At 41.8% G+C, this 19,275-nt stretch overlaps 1 protein-coding gene across 14 annotated transcripts in view; it reads left to right on the top strand.

Moving 5' to 3' along the window:
* The window catches only part of LOC135245714 (NACHT, LRR and PYD domains-containing protein 3-like), a 126,879-nt gene that overhangs the window by 74,512 nt on the left and 33,092 nt on the right, over window positions 1-19,275 (top strand). For 9 of the 14 annotated variants that reach the window (XM_064318977.1, XM_064318978.1, XM_064318979.1 and 6 more), the window contains 2 exons: window positions 134-1,961; window positions 7,683-7,943. The exons of 3 other annotated variants lie outside the window; for them this stretch is intronic. In XM_064318977.1, coding sequence (XP_064175047.1) covers window positions 134-1,961; window positions 7,683-7,943 — 2,089 coding nt within the window. Of the gene's footprint in view, window positions 1-133; window positions 1,962-3,394; window positions 4,391-7,682; window positions 7,944-19,275 lie in introns of those variants that run through there. 2 more of the 14 variants (XM_064318991.1, XM_064318984.1) reach the window with 2 other exon arrangements.

The following is a 19,275-nucleotide window of genomic DNA, read 5'->3' as shown; positions in this document are numbered from 1 at the left end:
TACATAGGTATAGCTATAACTTAATGTGCAACACTTTCAGAGTTGTGTAAAACATTGTGCAAACTTTCTGCATAAGTATTTTTTGTATATTTCTGTTATTTTAAACATTGGTTCTCATATTTCCTCTCCTCAGATGAATTCAAAGAAAGAGCCCAGCAGGCACTGAAAACTCATCTGAAGAAGAGGTTTGAATGCATATTTGAAGGTTTAGCAAAGCAGGGCCACCAGACCCTCCTCAATGAGATCTATACAGAGCTCTACATCACAGAGGGGGGAAGTAGGGGGGTCAATGATGAACATGAGATCAGACAGATTGAGATAGCATCGAAGAGACAAACCACACATGAGACTGCAATCATCTGCAATGACATCTTTAAGCCTTCACCTGGACAAGAGAAACCAATCAGAACTGTGCTTACAAAGGGCATCGCTGGCATTGGGAAAACCGTCTCTGTGCAGAAGTTCATTCTGGACTGGGCAGATGGAAAAGCCAATCAGGACATTGATTTCATCTTCACTCTTCCTTTCCGAGATCTGAATCTGAAAAAGGAGAGAGAATTTAGTCTCATGGAACTTCTGCAGCAATACTTTCCACAACTGAAAGAGATAAAAAGTTTTGAAGATGATGAAGTCAAAGTTGTGTTCATCTTTGATGGTCTGGATGAGTGTCGACTTCCTCTAGATTTCCAAAGCAATGAGATTTGCTGTGATATAACAGAGTCATCATCATTGGATGTGCTGCTGACCAACCTCATTAAGGGGAATCTGCTTCCCTCTGCCCTCCTCTGGATCACCTCCCGACCAGCAGCAGCCAATCAGATCCCTCCTGAGTGCGTCCACCAGGTGACAGAGGTACGAGGATTCAATGACCCACAGAAGGAGGAGTACTTCAGGAAGAGAATCAGAGATCGGAACAAGGCCAGCAAAATTATCTCACACATAAAGTCATCCAGGAGTCTCTACATCATGTGTCACATACCAGTCTTCTGCTGGATTTCTGCTACTGTTTTGGAGACAATGTTGGATAAAGTGAGTGGAGACCTGCCCAAAACTCTGACTGAAATGTACACACACTTCCTGCTCATTCAGACTAATGTGAAGAATGAGAAGTATCATGGCACCAATGAGACAACCCCAAAGAAAATGTCAGCATCAAATACAGAAATCATCCTGAAACTGGGGCAGCTGGCTTTACTACAGCTGTTAAAGGGCAATCTGATATTCTATGAAGAGGAGCTGAGAGAGATGGGCATTGATGTCAGTGAAGCTTCAGTGTACTCTGGGGTGTGCACAGAGATCTTTAAAGAGGAGTGTGGGTTGGGTGAGGTGAAGGTCTACTGCTTTGTGCATCTGAGCATTCAGGAGTATCTGGCTGCCTTGTTTGTATTTCATTCATGTGTGAATGAGAACAGAAATGTACTCAGAGCAGAAGAATCAAAACCTCGCAGTGACAGAGTGCAGCTGTCTGAGTTACACAGGACTGCAGTGGATCAGGCCTTAGAGAGTAAGAATGGACACCTGGACCTTTTCCTCAGATTCCTTCTAGGCCTCTCTCTGGACTCCATTCAGACTCTATTAGGAGGAATACTGACACAGACAGGAAGCAGATCACCTGTACCAGATCCACAGACACAGACAGGAAGCAGATCAGAGAGCATTGAGAAAACAGTATTGTACATAAAGGAGAGGATCAAAAAAGAATCTTCAGCAGAGAGGACCATAAATCTGTTCCACTGTCTCAATGAACTGAATGACAACTCTCTAGTGGAGGAAATCAAGAATTTCCAGAGATCAGGAAAACTCTCTAATGAAAAGCTGAAACCACACCAATGTTCAGCCCTGGCCTTTATGTTACTGATGTCAGAGGAGATCCTAGATGAGTTTGACTTGAAGACCTACAAAACATCAGCAGCAGGTTATCAGAGACTGCTACCAGTAGTCGGGAACTGCAGGAAGGCCATGTGAGTATTATGTAATTATTAAAGTAGATAATGACAGCATGTTTTTATAAACACTTCATAGTTAAAGTGAAAATAGAATACAATAAAATTGTCAGGCAAGTGAGAATTATGATTTTTGAGTCAAGCTATTTTAACAGATTGTGCCCTCATTTAATGAATACAGAAGTACCATCAAATGTAAAAAATGTATCCAACATGTAAAATGTATTTTATTAGATTTAATTTACATATTATCATTAAAGATACCAGTTATTAAATACATCATGAATTCCTTGTTAGGCAAACCAATGTGATGGATCAATAATGGTCCAAACATGCAACTCGCAGATTTAAATGAAGAGACGTATAGTATGTTACAGTATTAAGACGAACATATTCCCCATCAAATAAAAAAATACAAGCTACACTTCCTTTACACAAAATTAGACAGACACGGAAAATAGGGGACTCAGAGGGGGAACCCATCTGCCGCGGGCAGGCACCGGTTTGTTATGGAAAATCAACAGTGGCAGGAGGCGGGGGTGCCCAGCTGGTCTAGCTGGTCTAGGGCTGGAGTTCTGGGTCGGGAGGGGGTGCTCAGAAAACTTGGGCTAGAGCTCCGGGCAGGTGCCCAGAACTGAGGAAGACGAGAAAAAAAACATTGTTAGGGGGTTCAAATGGTAGATTAGCAAGCAGAGCAGAAGAAACAGAGGTGCCCACGTGCGATAAGGAAAACCCCGGCAGAATAAGGCTATGGCAGCATAGCTAAGGGAAACAGAGGCAGGGGCCAACGCAGCCATGAGGGCAGGCTTGAGACAGTCATCACCAGACCATGACCAGTTCAGCTTAACACAGCACTACCAATGATGATCCAGTGACAGCACTAACCGCTCAGTCCACCAGAGACTCTATAGCTATGCCTGCCACCCACTCCTGCCCCTCAAATATAAGAGAGACTAAAAATATCTGTTTTGAGCCTAGCTTTAAATAAGGTGATAGTGTCTGCGCCCCGAACATGGGCAGGCAACTTGTTCCACAGGAGGGGAGCACGATAGGAGATGGCTCTACCACCTATGGTACTTTTAGATATTCTAGGAATAACAATAACAGAGTGTTTGTGAGGGAATATAAGGAAGAAGTAAATCATTTAAGTACAAAGGGGCAAGCCCATGTAAGGCCTTAAAGGTAAGAAGTAGTATCTTATAGTCTATTTGGAATTGAACTGGCAACCAGTGCAGCGATGCTAACACTGGGCTGATGTGCTCGAATCTCGTTGTTCTAGTGAGAATACGAGCTGCTGCATTTTGAATTAGCTGGAGCCCTTCAGATCGGAATTTGTGCATCCAGACAAAAGAGCATTGCAGTAATATAATCTTGAAGTAACAAAAGCATGAGCTAGCTTTTCTGCATCATGTAAGGACAGTATTTTCTGATTTTTTGAGATGTTTCTCAAGTGATGAAAAGCAATCCTGAACCAAGATAGTGCCTGTCCAAGGAGGCCTGCAAGATTTTCAAGTCTATCCAGAGGGATGAGGTGATCAACTGTGTCAAATACTGCACTTAAGTCTAAAAGCACAAGTAGAGAGATGCAGCCATGGTCGGAAGCGAGGAGTAGGTCATTGAGTACTTTGACCAGGGCTGTTTCACTGCTGTGAGAGGGTCCAAAACCAGATTGAAAAACTTCCAATATATGATTTGAGTGCAAAAATGAACCAAGTTGTTTTGAAATGGCCTTTTCTAGTATTTTAGAAAGGAACGGGAGGTTCGAGATAGGCCTGTAGTTAGGTCATTCACATCGAAGTTTGGCTTCTTAAAAAGGGGTTTGATGGCTGCAAGTTTAAGAGTCTGTGGTATGTGTCCAGATGCTAAAGACACATTGACAATATGTAACATTGGTGTTCCAGTCACTGGTAATAGCTCCTTGAAAAGCTTCATAGGGATAGGGTCTAGAAGACAAGTAGAAGATTTTGAGGAATTAACTATGGCATTAAACTCCATGAGATCTATTGGAGCAAAAGAGTTCAGATAGGCCGCCTGTCTTTCTGAAGATTCTGCATCCATGCGTTGAGCGGATGGAAGGGCAGACCCTATATGAGGGGTGGTAGGAGAACTTTGAATCTTGCCCCTGATTTTTTATAATTTTGTCATCAAAGAAATTCATGAAGTCATTGCTACTAAATGATATTGAGGCACATGGATCAACTTGATTCTTGGTCAGCCTGGCAACAGTGTTAAACAGGTGCCTAGGATTGTTTCTATTTTCATCTATTAAAGTAGAGAAGTATGAGGAACGTGCTGTGGAGAGGGCATGTTTATAAGTTAGTAGACTGTCTTTCCAGTCCTGGAGGAATACCTGCAATTTAGTAGAACGCCATTTGCGCTCAAGTTGGCGTGAAGCTTGTTTGAGAGCAGGAGTATGGTTCTTGTACCAGGGTGCTAATTTCTTATAGCGGACTTTCCTCTTCTTAAGAGGTGCGATAGTATCCAGGGTTCTGGAAACCATGTAATTTATGTTGTCTGTCAGCTGATCAATTGAGCTAATGCTTGCATTTTTGTATGCGTTTGGGTGGGAGCCAAGAAAATCCCCACAGTGCACAAATGAGCCTGGGAGCTCATTAATAAAAGCATTTGCAGTCCTGGAGGAAAGCTTACAGATAAGGTAGAATGAAGGATCTGGTGACACATGACAGACTTGTGAAAGTTGGAAAGTAATTAAATAATGGTCTGATAGCACAGGGTTTTTAGGCATAACCGCTATATTTGCTATTTCTACATCACAAGTTAAGACCAGATCAAGAGTATGGTTATGAGAATGTGTGGACTGATGTATATGTTGATCGAAGCCAATAGATTCAGTGATAGACAAGAGTGCTGATCTGAGAGGATCACCTTCACTATCCATGTGAATATTGAAGTCCCCTACAATTACTACACTATCTGAATTAACAACCAGGCTGGAAAGGAAATCAGCGAACTCAAGTAAAAAGGCACTGTATGGCCCTGGTGGCCTGTATACAATTGCAAGGATAAAACGGACTGCTTTTTTTTCTGGATGTGCAAAACTGAGAACAAGCACTTCAAAAAAGTTACATTTGAAGCCAGATTTCAAAGTAGCAAAAAGATTAGAATGATATACAGCAGCAACACCACCGCCACGACCCGTCAGACGGGGAACGTGAGTATAGCTGTAGCCAGGAGGGGTGGATTCATTTAAGGCAATATACAGTTTTAAGCTAAGTTTCAGTTATACGTAAGATTTCAAATTGGTGTTCAGTAATTAATTCATTTACAAGAGTTGCCTTAGGGGTTTGTGATCTGATATTAATTAATCCAATTTTTAGCTGAGTTTTTAGCTGAGTTTGGTCAGTATTAGTAGAATAACAAGGTCTGATTTTTTGCAGATTAGCCATACAAACACCCCTATGGTCTTTATTGAACTAACATTTGTCCTTAACTTTGACTTGGACAAGTAAACACAAGTGTTACACTTATTCTTATCTAACTCAGTTTGGTGAAGTAGTTTGAACTGTGTTTGTGTAGAAAAAAGAATCCCTCCTTTTAAATGTCAGTCAGTTAAGGACAAATGTTGATTGAATCAAATCCATGTTTTTCAAAAGGGGGGAAGAATCCCCCTTTTATCCCTAGTCCATGCATAGATAATTTGTGAGTGGGAGATGACCAGAGAGAGCCTGCTCAGTCTGTACCCCTCTTACATTGTTCAAGAAGATGAGATATTTTTTCAACATTATGATTAATGTAATGCTGGGTTTGATTGGGAGAGGCAAGTGTGGTTATGAATGAAATGTTTGTGTTACTGTATTGTGAGATTAGGTCAGGCAGTAAATGCACCATGTTACAAGGCCAGTAGTGCCACCCTGGTCTCTGCTTTATTCTGGTGTAGGCTGACCCAGAATCCAATAGTGCCTGTGGACAGAATGAAAACAGGAAGGTAGAGGAATTGTAGGATATAGGCTAATGGGTGTCAGAGTGAGGTCTTCTCAGGGGACTGTTAAAGTGCCTGTTTTTGAGGTAATACTGTGTCTTATCTCAGGCTAAAGTCTGGCCTGTACAAGGATTCTGAAGTTTCCTAAACCCTTGAAAAAGCTAAATGGTGTCTCCTTGGACAGCACCATTTAATGTATCACTATTCCAACAAAATGAACTCAAAGGCATGATTAACAGTTCCTACATAGCTTTGGTTTCACCAGCAGAACAGATGCACTGCACTACATGGTTATATATAACCTCAGCAAAACAGACAGACTGCACTACAGTACCTGGTTATATGTGAACAGATCACTTTTTTGCATTCTTGTTTCTAAAGTGAATCTGGCTTTTGCTGTGTATTGGCTTGCATTACATTACATTACATTTATTTGGCAGACGCTTTTATCCAAAGCGACGTACAAAAAGTGCATTCCATGGTCATAGACAACTACTAAACACAGGTTCAGTAAGATACAATACTTATTTTGTACAGCTATTTCTAGCCAAGAACACAGTTTAGTTCACACAGTGAACACTATTCAGACCTAATATCTGCAAAGCCAACTAGGCAGAAGAATAAGCTACAGTATTAGGACAAATACAAATTACCAAAAAGTGCTGGGATGGGGCAACATGTAACAAGTGTCTTAAAAAAGGGGGGGGGGGGATTTAGAGTGAAATATACAGCGTGGTGGTGGTTAGTCTAGGTATAGTCTGAAGAGATGAGTCTTCAGGCCACGGTGGAAGATGGGTAGTGAGAGGGAGGTTCGGAGAGGGACGGGGAGTTTGTTCCACCACTGGGGAGCTAGGGTGGAGAAGCTCTGTGATCCCTTTGGTCGGGTGGGAGGGGTTACAAGGCGCCCTGCTGCCGCAGAGCGGAGTGGTCGAGCAGGGACATAGGATCGAATCATATCCTGCAAGTAGATGGGGGCTGTCCTGTTGGCTGCAGTGTAGGCAAGGGTCAAGGCTTTGAACCGGATCCTGGCAGCAACCGGTAGCCAGTGGAGTGATTGCAGCAGAGGAGTGACGTGGGAGATTTTGGGAAGGTTGTAGATTAGTCGGGCAGCGGCATTCTGAATCATCTGTAGTGGCTGTATGGCACAAGCTGGCAGGCTTGCAAGGAGAGACTTGCAGTAATCAAGGCGAGAGGTCACCGTAGCCTGGACGAGCAGCTGGGTGGAGTGCGTCGTCAGGTATGGTCGAATCCTTCTGATGTTGTACAGAAGGAATCTGCAGGACCATGATGTTGCCTTGATGTGCTCCTTGAGGTCCAGTTGGTCATCCAGGACCACCCCCAAGCTCTTGGCAGAGTGAGAGGCAGTCACTGTGGTGCCATCAACCGTGATTGAGAGCTCACGTAGTAAGGAGTGCAATGCTGTGGGAAGTTTCTCACAGTTACCAGCAAAAGTAAAGAAGCAGTGCCTAACTCACTATCCACCCTGAAAGATGTGTGTTATTTCTTGCATCTTTACTTTTGGTTGTATCTGTGCCAAATGTCAGAAGAAAGGGGGCCATTTGGGTAAGAATTTCATCTGTAGAACTGTCAGAGTTCTGTCCAACAGGACGTCTAATTCTCAGGCCCAAAGTGCTGCAGTTGGAGAGTGTAGCAAAGAACTTCCTCAGAGCATCAGTAACTTTAAATCCTCAATATCACTCTTCATCACTCAATGTGATTACTGTTACATTGCACATAACAGATTTTACAGTACATTGCGCTATTTAAACACACAACAATATATCAACTCTCTTTTGCAGACTGAACAGGTGTGACCTCACAGAGAAGTCCTGTGAAATTGTGGCCTCTGCTCTTCAGTCATCAAACTCACCCCTGAGAGATCTGGACCTCAGCTACAATAGCCTGGGAGATTCAGGAGTGAAGCTGCTCTGTACTGCACTGATGAGTCCAGACTGTAAACTACAGAGACTGGACCTCAGCTACAATAACCTGGGAGATTCAGGAGTGAAGCTGCTCTGTGCTGCACTGATGAGTCCAAACTGTAAACTACAGACACTGGGGTGAGTAGTGCTGTGTACTGTGTGACCTTAACTAAATAGAATAAGTGATTATGGATCTGTGCAGTGAAATATAGGGTTGCCAGGTTTGTGGTTCCTGACCATAACTTAAGGTTTCAGTGGAGTCTGTAGTATCAGGTCACAGGTGATGACTGAATGCTGAATACATGATTGACATTGTAAAATATTGACCACTTCAGTACAGTAATATGTTTCACGTCTATCATGACATAAAAATAACATAATGTAATGACGAGAATAGGCCATTCAGCCAGACATGCTCGCCATTTTCCTGCCTACCACTAGTGCTTGGTTTACATACAAACTAGATAGTATCCAGCATCGTATCGTAAGCCTGGTCTTGACAACCCCCAGAGTTTCTGCCTCTACTACATGACATGCGCCAAGCTATTCCACACAGTGACTACTCTCTGTGTGAAAAAATACTTCCTAACCTCGGTGCGGAATTTACCTTTTGCCAAATTCCTTTTATGCCCCCTCGTCATACTAACAGAGCTGAGCCTGAAGAATCTCTTGTAGTTCACTTTATTGATCCCCTTTATGAATTTAAAAGACTTAATCAAATAACCCTGAGTCTACTTTTACTAAGCTTGAAGAAGTTAAGCATTTGAAGTCTTTCCTCAAAACTTATCTTTCATACCAGGAACCAATTTGGTTTCCCTTCTTTCAACCTTTTCCAGATCCTCTATATCTTTCTTGTAGTACAGTCCCCAGAACTGCACACACTTCTGTAAGTGTGGTCTGACAATGGTATTGTATAAAATAAGTATAACTTCCTTGGATTTACAGGGCTCCAGACTAACCTTTTACATTGGATGCACTGGTGCGCCTAACTTTTTCATTTAGGTGCACCAGCACATAATTTAGGTGCACCCAAAATTTTTCACCTTTTGGCAGCGTAATAATACATTTTAAGTGTTACCTTTTTTGTCAGTTCCCATACACATTGGTTATTTCTTAAGACATGATTGTAAACAGGAATATAGGTGCAGATAAATGTTTTTCTTTATTTAAATCACAGCACAAACAAGAAATCGCAATAACCTCAATTGTTTAAAAAATAAACTTAAAAAGTGCTGATGTTTAAAGTGCTTGACAAACTCAAATAAATAAATCAAACTCAAATAACTCAAATAAAAGTGTGCGCTGCTCCCGGAGGAGTACAGGGCGCGGTTTCACACATACACACTAGTGATGCGCGGATCGGCTCTGACGTCATCCGAATCCACATGTACGCATAAATCATCCACCCGCCACCCACCCGAACAAATTATTTTATCTGATTTAGAGACCCGCACCCGATCACACATTACCGCTATTTCTCATTATTTCGCAGCCCAGCACTTGACTCGTCATTCACTAAATCGCTCCCACACGGAACTTTTCTGCCCTTCCTTTTTTTAATTCTCCTTTTTTAATTTTCTCTCGGATCTTTTTTGCCTCCATTGCTGCTTAAGACAAATGGACGCCGCAATTGGCGCAACGAGAGTCTAGTCTGCTAATTCGCGCCTGACGAAAAATGAAGCTTAAAATATGTTCACATTTTAGAGAATGTAATTAATATTTTCCTCATTAATGATGTATTATTTCACCCACCCACAACCCATCCGCTATTAATCAGAATGTTAATTTTTATGACTCGGCCCACCCGATCCGCAGATTAACCGTGGTGCCCGCGGATATAACTGCGATCCGCACATCACTAATACACACATGCCTTATTTTTTTACCCACCCGCATTCAGCGAAGAAGAATATCAGGGTCAGAGCCAATCAGAGGCAGAGTAGGGGCAGGTCTTCGCAGAATGCGGGTGGGGAAAAAAAATAACACTACACACACAGAGAGACAGACCTGCTAAATATCAGGCGCACCGGTGTGACCAATGAAAATGTTTAGTCGCACTTTTCAGACCCAAAATGGTCGCACTCTGGAGCATTGATTTATACTCACTACTATCCCAGAATCCTGTTGGCTTTTTTACTGCAACAGCACAGTGCCTTGAACCTGAATGGATTTGATCAACCGTTACTCCCAAAATTGAGCACATTCCAATGTTGTTCCTCCCATAAAGTAATCTAGCCTTGTGTTTTTATTTCCCACATGTAGAACTTTACATTTAGCTTCATTGAATTTCATTTGCCAGGTTTCTGCCCACTTCTGGGTTCACTTCTGCCATATATTGCAGTCTTCATCCATCCCCATTATTCACTACCTGCTATGAACTCTAATGAAATCCATACTTATACCCCACTCTCTTTCATATGCTGACCTTGTGATGAAGATAAGTTGTACTCCTTCACATTACAAACCTGTGTGTGCTACAGGGTTGTGGTGTTTCTGAAGATATTGAGCATAAAATGAGATATTATCAGGGCTGCGTTTTCCCATCTTGAGGCCCTGGGCTACGCAGCTCAGAGGCCCCCTCGCCGCGGCGACGCACGCACACACGCACGCAAAGATACGCAACACAAGACAACCCCATAATAAGCCAGTGCAAAGAGGCCATGGGAAAATACACACCAACGCCATACAAAAGAACGCCAATTATAGTCATACTGCAAACACACAACGGCAGGATAATCAAAATTTGAGCAGTTTTATTACACGGCAAACAGTCCACAAAAGAAAAACAACATTCTAATTCTATTTGTATGAGAAATACATATGGGCATCGCTGAATAGAATATCGTAGTCATTTTTGTTTATAAATTACATGATAATATTCAATACTTAAACTAGCATATTAAAAAAACATCTGACTCACCAGTGATGTCATTAAACGACCTTTTTCCTGCTTTTCTTTGATGCAAAATCCTTAATTAAATCCTTAAAATCCAGCTGGTGCAGCAGATCATGCTCAATGGACAGAATGGTCATATTTTCCTCAATGGATGCCGTCAGTCTGTTCTTAATAATGCCCAACTTGGAAAATGATCTTTTTTGAAATAGGGAGAGTGAGACAAATTCGGAGTGCAATGTCCACGTTTGGGAAAGCACTTTGGAGTTGTTTCTCTCTCAGTAAGACCATCAGGTTTCTTGGTGACAGATCGTCAGTTGTTGTGTCACAGAATTTAATGAACTGAACAAGCTCATCCTCGAAAACCTGTAAATCGGTGCTATATTTTTTCTGAAGATTGCAACTCACTTCGCGTATTTCAGACACAGACAGGCTCTTGAGATGGGGTAAAAAGCCAAAATAGTCGCAAGTCTCTGTGTAGGACTTATGTCTTGCTCGCAAAGCACTTGTTAGTTTGTCAGTTATGACTAAAAATACCTCGACACGAAACTTCTGAGCTCCAATTAGAATGTGGTCAGGTGCACTGGAATCATCTGCTCTCCGTTTTCTCTTCGCATGCCGAGTTACCACAGACCTGTATTCCTGTGTTCCTCCCATTTCCTTGGCCTGCGTCTCCAGGTCTCCAAACTGGTCGCGTAAACCTGCCACGAAATCTGACAGTGATCGCAGCATATCCATAGCCGTAACGAGATCCACATCTACCTTCTGGAGGATAGTACTCGTCTGAATTCTTTGTAATACTTTGTTCCACAATATACACAAGAAAGCTGTCTCTAATTGGTTCATTTTGTTAGCCAGAGAGCGTGCCTCGTCACGTGTGAGAGCATTCTGAGAATCATCATCTGATATGTTTATTAGCGAATTCAATATATTTTTACAGTTTACACAGAGAGCTTTGGTGGCCTGGGCGTGAGCGGCCCATCTCGTGTCCGACAGTCCCTTTAAAGTCTCTATGCGTTTGTTAACATTGGGCTCAAGTCCATCCATCATAACCTTCCATCGGCGGGGTGATCTCGAGAAAAGATTGAAGAGTGAACAGATCTGAAAAATGTGGTTGTTTCAGAGCAGCAATCTACACTGTTCACTCCGACTAAATTGAGTGAGTGGGCTGCACAAGGTATCCACTCAGCCAAAGGATTTACTTCTAGAATACGGGCCCTCAGTCCTTTGCACACACCTGACGTGTTGGATGCATTATCAAAACATTGTCCCCTACAATTATTTATATCAATATTCATGTCATTTAGCACGTCTGTAACGGACTGAAATAGAGACTCACCGGTATGACTGTATATGGGCAGGAATTTTAAAAAACGCTTTTAAAAAAAGACTTGACCTTCCTGAGAGACATATCTTATCACGAATGTTAGCTGATCAATATGGGTTAAATCTGGGGTTGAATCAACAACAAGAGAGAAGTACTTCGCTTTCTGCACCATTAGAATAATTTCACCTTGAACTCGTTGTCCCATAATTGCAATGAATTCATCACATATAGTGATGGATAAATAGGAAGTAGACCCACTCCCCTGGTTTCCATATTTCTTGAAATGTTTGGCAAGAAAGGGGACGCACTTGCTGAGTAGCTCAAGTATTCCCAAATAGTTGCCATTGTTAGGGGAACCGAGAACGTCATCGCCTCCTCGGAATGCGAGACCTTGTTCTGACAAGAACTGTATAACGGAGACAATTCGTTTTAGGACCTCGCACCAATACTTCCCCTCCTCTTCGCAGTGCTCCTTAAGTTCGTTGTCAATTCCGTGCACCTGTGTGCGAGCGAACCAGATGAGCATTGCATTTCGATGAGACTGGCTTGACTCATGCTCTTCAGTCCAACAAGAAGCATGTTTCCAATCAGAAAACCCGGATTGAGAAAAGGCAGATGGTGTCCCGCCGAAAAGTCGACAAAAAAAGCGATAAACATTACCGGTTGTTGGAGAATAAACTAACCACTCACGGGTAACACTCTCCCCATTACGTAGATAACGCGAAAACAAGGTCTTACTCAATTGTCTGTTCTGATTTTTATACGATCGTTCTGATGCTGTGAATGCTATGTCTTTATTTTGACATGACAAGGATGCTTTTATTCCTTTGCTCACCCAATAGCTACGCAAGTTTTCGGTAACGGGTCCCCAACACGCTACATCAGTGGATGTGGCTCCACATGCTGCATCTTTCCTCCCGACCGTGGCGCCTGCACCTGCTAGCGGAGTAGTTTCGTCAGCAGCACTGACAGTGCTGATGTTATCAGTGTCTCCGGAGCCGGGTTCCAGAGAAGGCGTACTCGATGCTAACAGGGATGTCGTGGCTGTGCCATCTCTGCCTGGTGACAGCGGTATAGTTTCCGGAGAAGGCGGCCGGGTTGACTGAGTTGGTGTGGCGGGACTTGGGTTAGCATCTGCATCATCGTCAGCGTCAGGGCATGTGTCAAGGAAGGGATCGTTGTTGATGTCGGAGCCTGCTTCAGTTGCTGTTAAGTAATCATTCGTCAATGTTTTGAAGAAAGAAGTAAGCTTCGGTATTTTACTGAGAACTTCTTCGTTTCTTGCTTTTTGTTGTTGTTTTCTTGCTCTTTTTTGCGCCCCACTCTCAAATTTTCTGCTTGATGACATGTTTGTTTTAGACGGAATTTTGATGATGACACAAGAATTCTCGCGACAACATATTTTGTATGTTTACGTTGGTTAGATTAACGGCAGTATATCGCGAGAAGTGCAGCAATCCTACGGGTACGGAAATATGTCAAAACAAATTTTAAATTCATTAAAAAAAGAAAAAGAACATTCCCCTCACCGCTGACTGCAGCCCATGTAGCCCATTGGATAAACGCGGCCTTGGATATTATTACTGTTGGTAAAATCAAATATTGGTCGATATGGTATGTGTGTACATCTTAGGGAAGAGTGTCAATCTGATCAACATGCAAGCTGCTGTTTAGGTGCAATGTTACATCACTTAGTTTTGTCACTTTTCTGTGGTTCCAATCCAAAGCTAAAGTCTGGATTTTAGAACATTTAAAATCAAAAAGCATTGGCTTTTTCTTACTTCTGGGCAGACGGTAGGGTTTTTTGGGAGGGGCATTATATAGCAGAAACCAAAGGGGACTCCTCCCCTATATAAGCACAGGGTCATTATATAAAGGCCGGAACCAAAAGGGGACTCCCCCTCCCCTTTCTAATAAGCACGGGGGATTATTTGCAACCCTTTTTTTTTTCTCCAAAAAAAACGGCACCAACCCACCTACTGTCCTAGCCCCCCTTTCCCAAAAACCCTCTAAAAAACCCTCCCCTTGGCCTGGAAGCTGGGGCCCCTTTTTGAGCCCATGGTTTTGGGGAATGGGGCCCCCTGATGGATTGCAATGAACCACAGCTGGGACTATACCCCTCGTAGGGGCCCATGCTGCCCCCTGGTGGACAGCACCCCCAAATTTCCCCTTTCCCGGGTCACATGTTAAACTAGACGACCAAAAATAATCCTCCTCTTAATTTTTCGGTAGCCCGGGCATTTTTCTATTTCCTTTTCCCCACTTAACCAAATAATTTTTTTGGCAGAAAAACGTAATCAGCTTGCTTATTTTTGGATCCTAGTAGCCTATGCTAAAAAAAGCTAAAACTTCGGCTACCAAGCCATTTGACTACTACTGCCCTTTAAACCCGGGAAACATTTAATCTGTCAGAAATGTTTGACGGTTGTCCCGTCGTGTACCTTCCCTAAAGGGCTACCTGGGCCATGCTTCACGCATTTGACAAAGCACTATAATCCCGATTTTTGGGGTAAAAAACTTTTTCCGTTTCACGAAGGGGAATTAAGAGTCCAAGGTTCATTTGCTGAATATACAACACCGTGAAATCCCCACACACAGAATTTAACGAAATTAACCATCTTGGGTTGAAAGGAACATGTTTTTTTGCTTTCAGAGACCAAAAGCTAGGCATTTAAGACAGTGGGTTTCGAATCGGGTTTTTGGGGGGTGCTTGCGTAATTGGCTTTTCTCCTTGGTTTTTATGATTTACAAAAAAAAAAATAATACCTAATAAAATTAGAAATTCAATGTAGGCTACTCCCCCAGAAAGTGAACACCAAAAACGGCGATGGAGAGCTTGGGTATGGCTCTTAACTGACTGTGGCGAAAACACAACGATAACTTGCTCGTTTAACAGCAATCTACCAGACAGTTTACAAAATTAGCCTACTCAATCACCATACCTACAATCTTGTTTGAGACCATCAGTGTAGTCAATGTTCTTCCCCTGTGGTTCATATTGCTAATGGGTGACTAACCAAGGTGCCTCCCTACTTGGCAAGCTGATATCCCAAAGCTAAGCATTTCTTTTGCTGAGAAACATAATAAGATAACAAAAATAGCCTAATTGTATTTTTAAGTCATAAAATAACGGGATTCATGCCGTAAGTCACGGAGGGAAATTAAACCCGTAAACACTGATAATATATTTTAAAACATAAGGGCAGCAGTCACTTAGCCTTTTTTCAGGTTTTATGGGCTTTTCCGCCCCGGGACTGTAATCAATTGAAAAAATCACAGAGCCGCTAAACTCTAGGGTTTTGGCCCCAAAATCGAGAAAATGGCCGCCCCCGCCATTGAGCTTCAAAATGTTTTTTTAGAGACCCACGGAGTGTCAATGGGTGACGTCACAGTAGCTTTTGTCCAATTTTTTACAGTCTCTGGTCCAAGACAATAAGCCCACTCAGAAAAATATTAGCTATCCACACAAAACTAACCTAAAACTTACCGCCACATTTTTCTCAAGTTCGAATTTGATTTTTTGTGCTGAATGTCCACTTTTCCCTAGCAAAAAAGAAGGCAGGCATAATGTAACTACTGTTTTTTGGTAGTCTTAAGAAAACATGTTTAAACGTGGGGCCCAGGGGTGTTCTGCCTCCCAAAACCCCGCCGTTGTTTCAGCCCTTTTTTCTCGCCCCCCAAATCCTTCTTGTGCTGTGCTGGCTATTTTTTGTTTGGGTGAAACGAGTCATGGGGGGCTATGACAGCCCAAAGTTAAAGACCGTCCCTTTTTGGCTAAAGTCTCTCTGAGAGAAAGAAAAAAACGAACGTCTTAATAAAAAATGGTAAAAAAAAAAAGAAACGAGGGGAAGTAGCCGAATTAAAACGGAATAAAAAAACCCTTTTTTCTTTGCAAATATACTCGAGTAAAAAAGAAAATTGGGGCATTAAAACTACTCTTACAATACATTTATTTAAAAAGTTTTAATAAGTAACGGAGTAAATAACGCGTTATAACCCCCCCGTTGTGAGGCCGCATTTGCAGCAAGAAAATCAAGTCATGCGAGGAAACAGGACAAATCTAGCATCGCATCTTAGGACCACTCATCGTCCGTTATACGATGCAATGAAAGGCACCCCATCTACCTCGGGAGGTACCGGCTCGGCACTACGTCAGTTAGGAGTCTCAGAGGCATTTGCCAGAGTGACTAAATACAACCGGGACAGCAACAAGTGGCGAGCACTTACAACAACTGTAACAAAGTATTTGGTTGTGGAGATGGTGCCCTTCCGGACTGTAGGAAAGCCATCATTCCGAGCTATGCTTCAGTCCTTCGACAAACAGTATGAACTGCTGGGCAGAACCTATTTTTCGGAAACAGCCATTCCAGAAATGTACTTGTAAAAAACAAAATCGTAGCCCGGAGGTTTAAATTATAATTTTTTTTATGGCGGTTACCGCAACGGTTTGAATGGCTTCGCTAATTTTTGCGGTAAGGAAAAAAATCCCACCTGTCCATAGCCACGCTCCCAAACACCATCTAAAAGCACCCTCCCCTAGGCCTGGAAGCTAGGCCTCTTATAGAGCCCATGGTTAGGTAATGGGCCACAGCTGCAGCAATACCTCTCTGTAGGGCCGATGCTGCCCCCTGGTGGACAGCACCCCAATTCCTTTCCTGGCATCACATGTTAAACAGGCAAGAGCTTTGAGGATATGCTGTGGGGCACTCAGAACAACACCAATTAATGCATTACTAATGAGATGGGAGAAACACCACTGAGGCATAGATGGATAAAACTTGCTTCGCATAAGTGTATTAAGTTTAAATGATCTAGTGTAGATCACCCTGCTAAGCATCCTGTTGAGAACTCATGGGAAGTGGACATGCAAGGGATTAATTGTTAATTAATTGTGCTGCAACATGATGAACAGACAAACCAACTAATAAATAACTCTCCAGTGCTTCCTCAGGCAGTATGTGAGAAGGGCATCCAATTGATCTGGCGTAATCTGAATTATGGAGTGAAACATTCAGGCGAAGAGCCACTTCCTCCAAATGGCTGAACACTACAGGGTCAATCTCTGTGATGCAGCTACCTGGAACAAACTGTCAAGGCATCCACACAAAAGAGCACATAATGAGGACTAGCATTTTCAGCTAGGTCAGCCAGGCTCAAGCCTCTGGCTATCTCTTGCCTGTATAGGAAACAACAGTTTTCCTATTTGGCTCAATTCTGAAAATATAACTAGAACTAGATTAATCATTTTTAATACAAACCATTCACACCTACATCCTAATTATGATTTAATACCATAATGGAATTTCTGGGACGTGCCATTCAGAAACTGACATGGCGAGCTAACCTAAGTTTTAATACCTTTAAAGGTTCACACAAAGTAAGGTAACTCAATACAGTTTGATGTTTTAGGATACAAACACTGTTTCTAATCTATCTATTGATTACATTTAAATGTTTTTCATAGCCTATTGCCAACTGGTGAAAACTTATCACGATACTGTACATTTGTAGTGTAGTCAGGTTATCCACTAGGTGGAGCCCTAGGCTTTTCGAAACAGGATATACCAACCAATGTAAGACGTCAGTGAGGTAGTGAGGTAGCTTGTTCAGGAGATTGAGTGCAGCCGTGCTGTATGTATGCCACAGTTCTTTAAGCTCCAAAGTAAAGTTTATCATAAACTCTTCTATGTGGTCCTGTTCTTTTCCCTTCTCAAGTTATCCCAGCATTATTCTGCAGTTCCCGTTGAATGTCTTCCCTTTTCAGTCCTGTTATGTTCCCTTGCTCTGTGAGTCTGCGTGCATGTCTTAATCCTGCAGGTGGAGCTGATTGCTCTATCAAAAATATGCAATCTGTTAGTCACGAAAAGACTGTTTACGATTACATACATTTGGATCTTTGATATGCACACACATTACAGCACCCAAAAAATACTTATGGTAAAACAATGTGCTTACATATCACCAAAACAAACTTTTATTTGGCAATATCTCCCAAAATGTTTATCAAAATCCCTTACCTTTCGTTGGAGAGAAAGCAAGGGTCATTCTGAGTGTTTATCCTGAAATACGTCACTCAAGCTGCACTACCTAACCAAAAAAATAAAATCTGTGTTACGTTTTGCCCTGCTCTGCCCTACTAACGTAAATGTGGTAAAAAGCAACCGGTGTTGAAGCAAGGCATGTACAGTGAATCTACGTACTCTGGTATCGATCAACCAATGGAAATATTGTGACACTATGACATATTTTCATTGACAGCCCCCTCATTAACATATGGATGAAAAAATACAGAAATAAATACAGAAATATATATATACAGACATAAATTAATCAAAACATAAATAAGGAAATAAATATATACAGAAATAAATGAATCAAGCAATAAATAAATATGGAAATGAACATCCACAGAAATGAATGAATCAAGAAATAAATATGGAAATAAATGCAAATACCCATTTGTCAGATTTTGTCTATATTTATTTGTACATTCATTATTTTACATTTTCTTGCTTTTGTATTTATTTATACATTAATTCATTTATTGAGTCATTTATTTATTTATTATTTTTACATTTTTGGTCCTCCATATACCTGTAGTACCAGTCAATGGCAATAATCAGTTGTGGTGTTTCTCTGCAGCCAGCAGATGGCGCTGCAGTGTATTTCATTTGCCGCCTTGGTTACATTATTAGATGAAGATTGAATGTTTTTAAAATATAAAGATGTTTGTAGACTGAAGGTGAGGTAAAGTACACCATAGTGATCATACTAGTGCTGTTTCTTGTGTTAGCAAATGAAATATGTTTGCAATCATGTTGTTTGCCATGTGATATCATCGCAACATGGAACAGTTTTGTTAATGAAATCCTTGCAGGAAGCCCCCAACCTTGAGTTGAATTGGCTCCTTATTTTTAGTTATTTTTTGTTAATTGAGCCAAGTGATAACCTTTTTTTTGTGGATTAGTCAGAATACTTTATGAACGTAATTAATATAAACTCTTCCTGTTTTTGTGTGTACTGTGTACATCCCAGGAATGCACGTACTGTACAAATAGGAAATTCCACATTTATCTGCTGCCAACTAGCTTTTTTGCTCAGTAAGGGCAGTATTTTCGAATTTTTGAGATGTTTTTTAAGTGATAAAAAGCAACCCCGAACCAAGAGAGTGCCGTCCAAGGAGGCCTACAAGATTTTTAAGTCATCAGAAAGGGTGAGGTGACAACTGTGTCAAATCCCACTTAAGTCTA

This window comes from Anguilla rostrata, chromosome 19 (genome assembly GCF_018555375.3).
Source record: "Anguilla rostrata isolate EN2019 chromosome 19, ASM1855537v3, whole genome shotgun sequence".
Lineage (NCBI taxonomy): Eukaryota > Metazoa > Chordata > Actinopteri > Anguilliformes > Anguillidae > Anguilla > Anguilla rostrata.
This window is presented reverse-complemented; position numbering and strand designations above follow the sequence as displayed.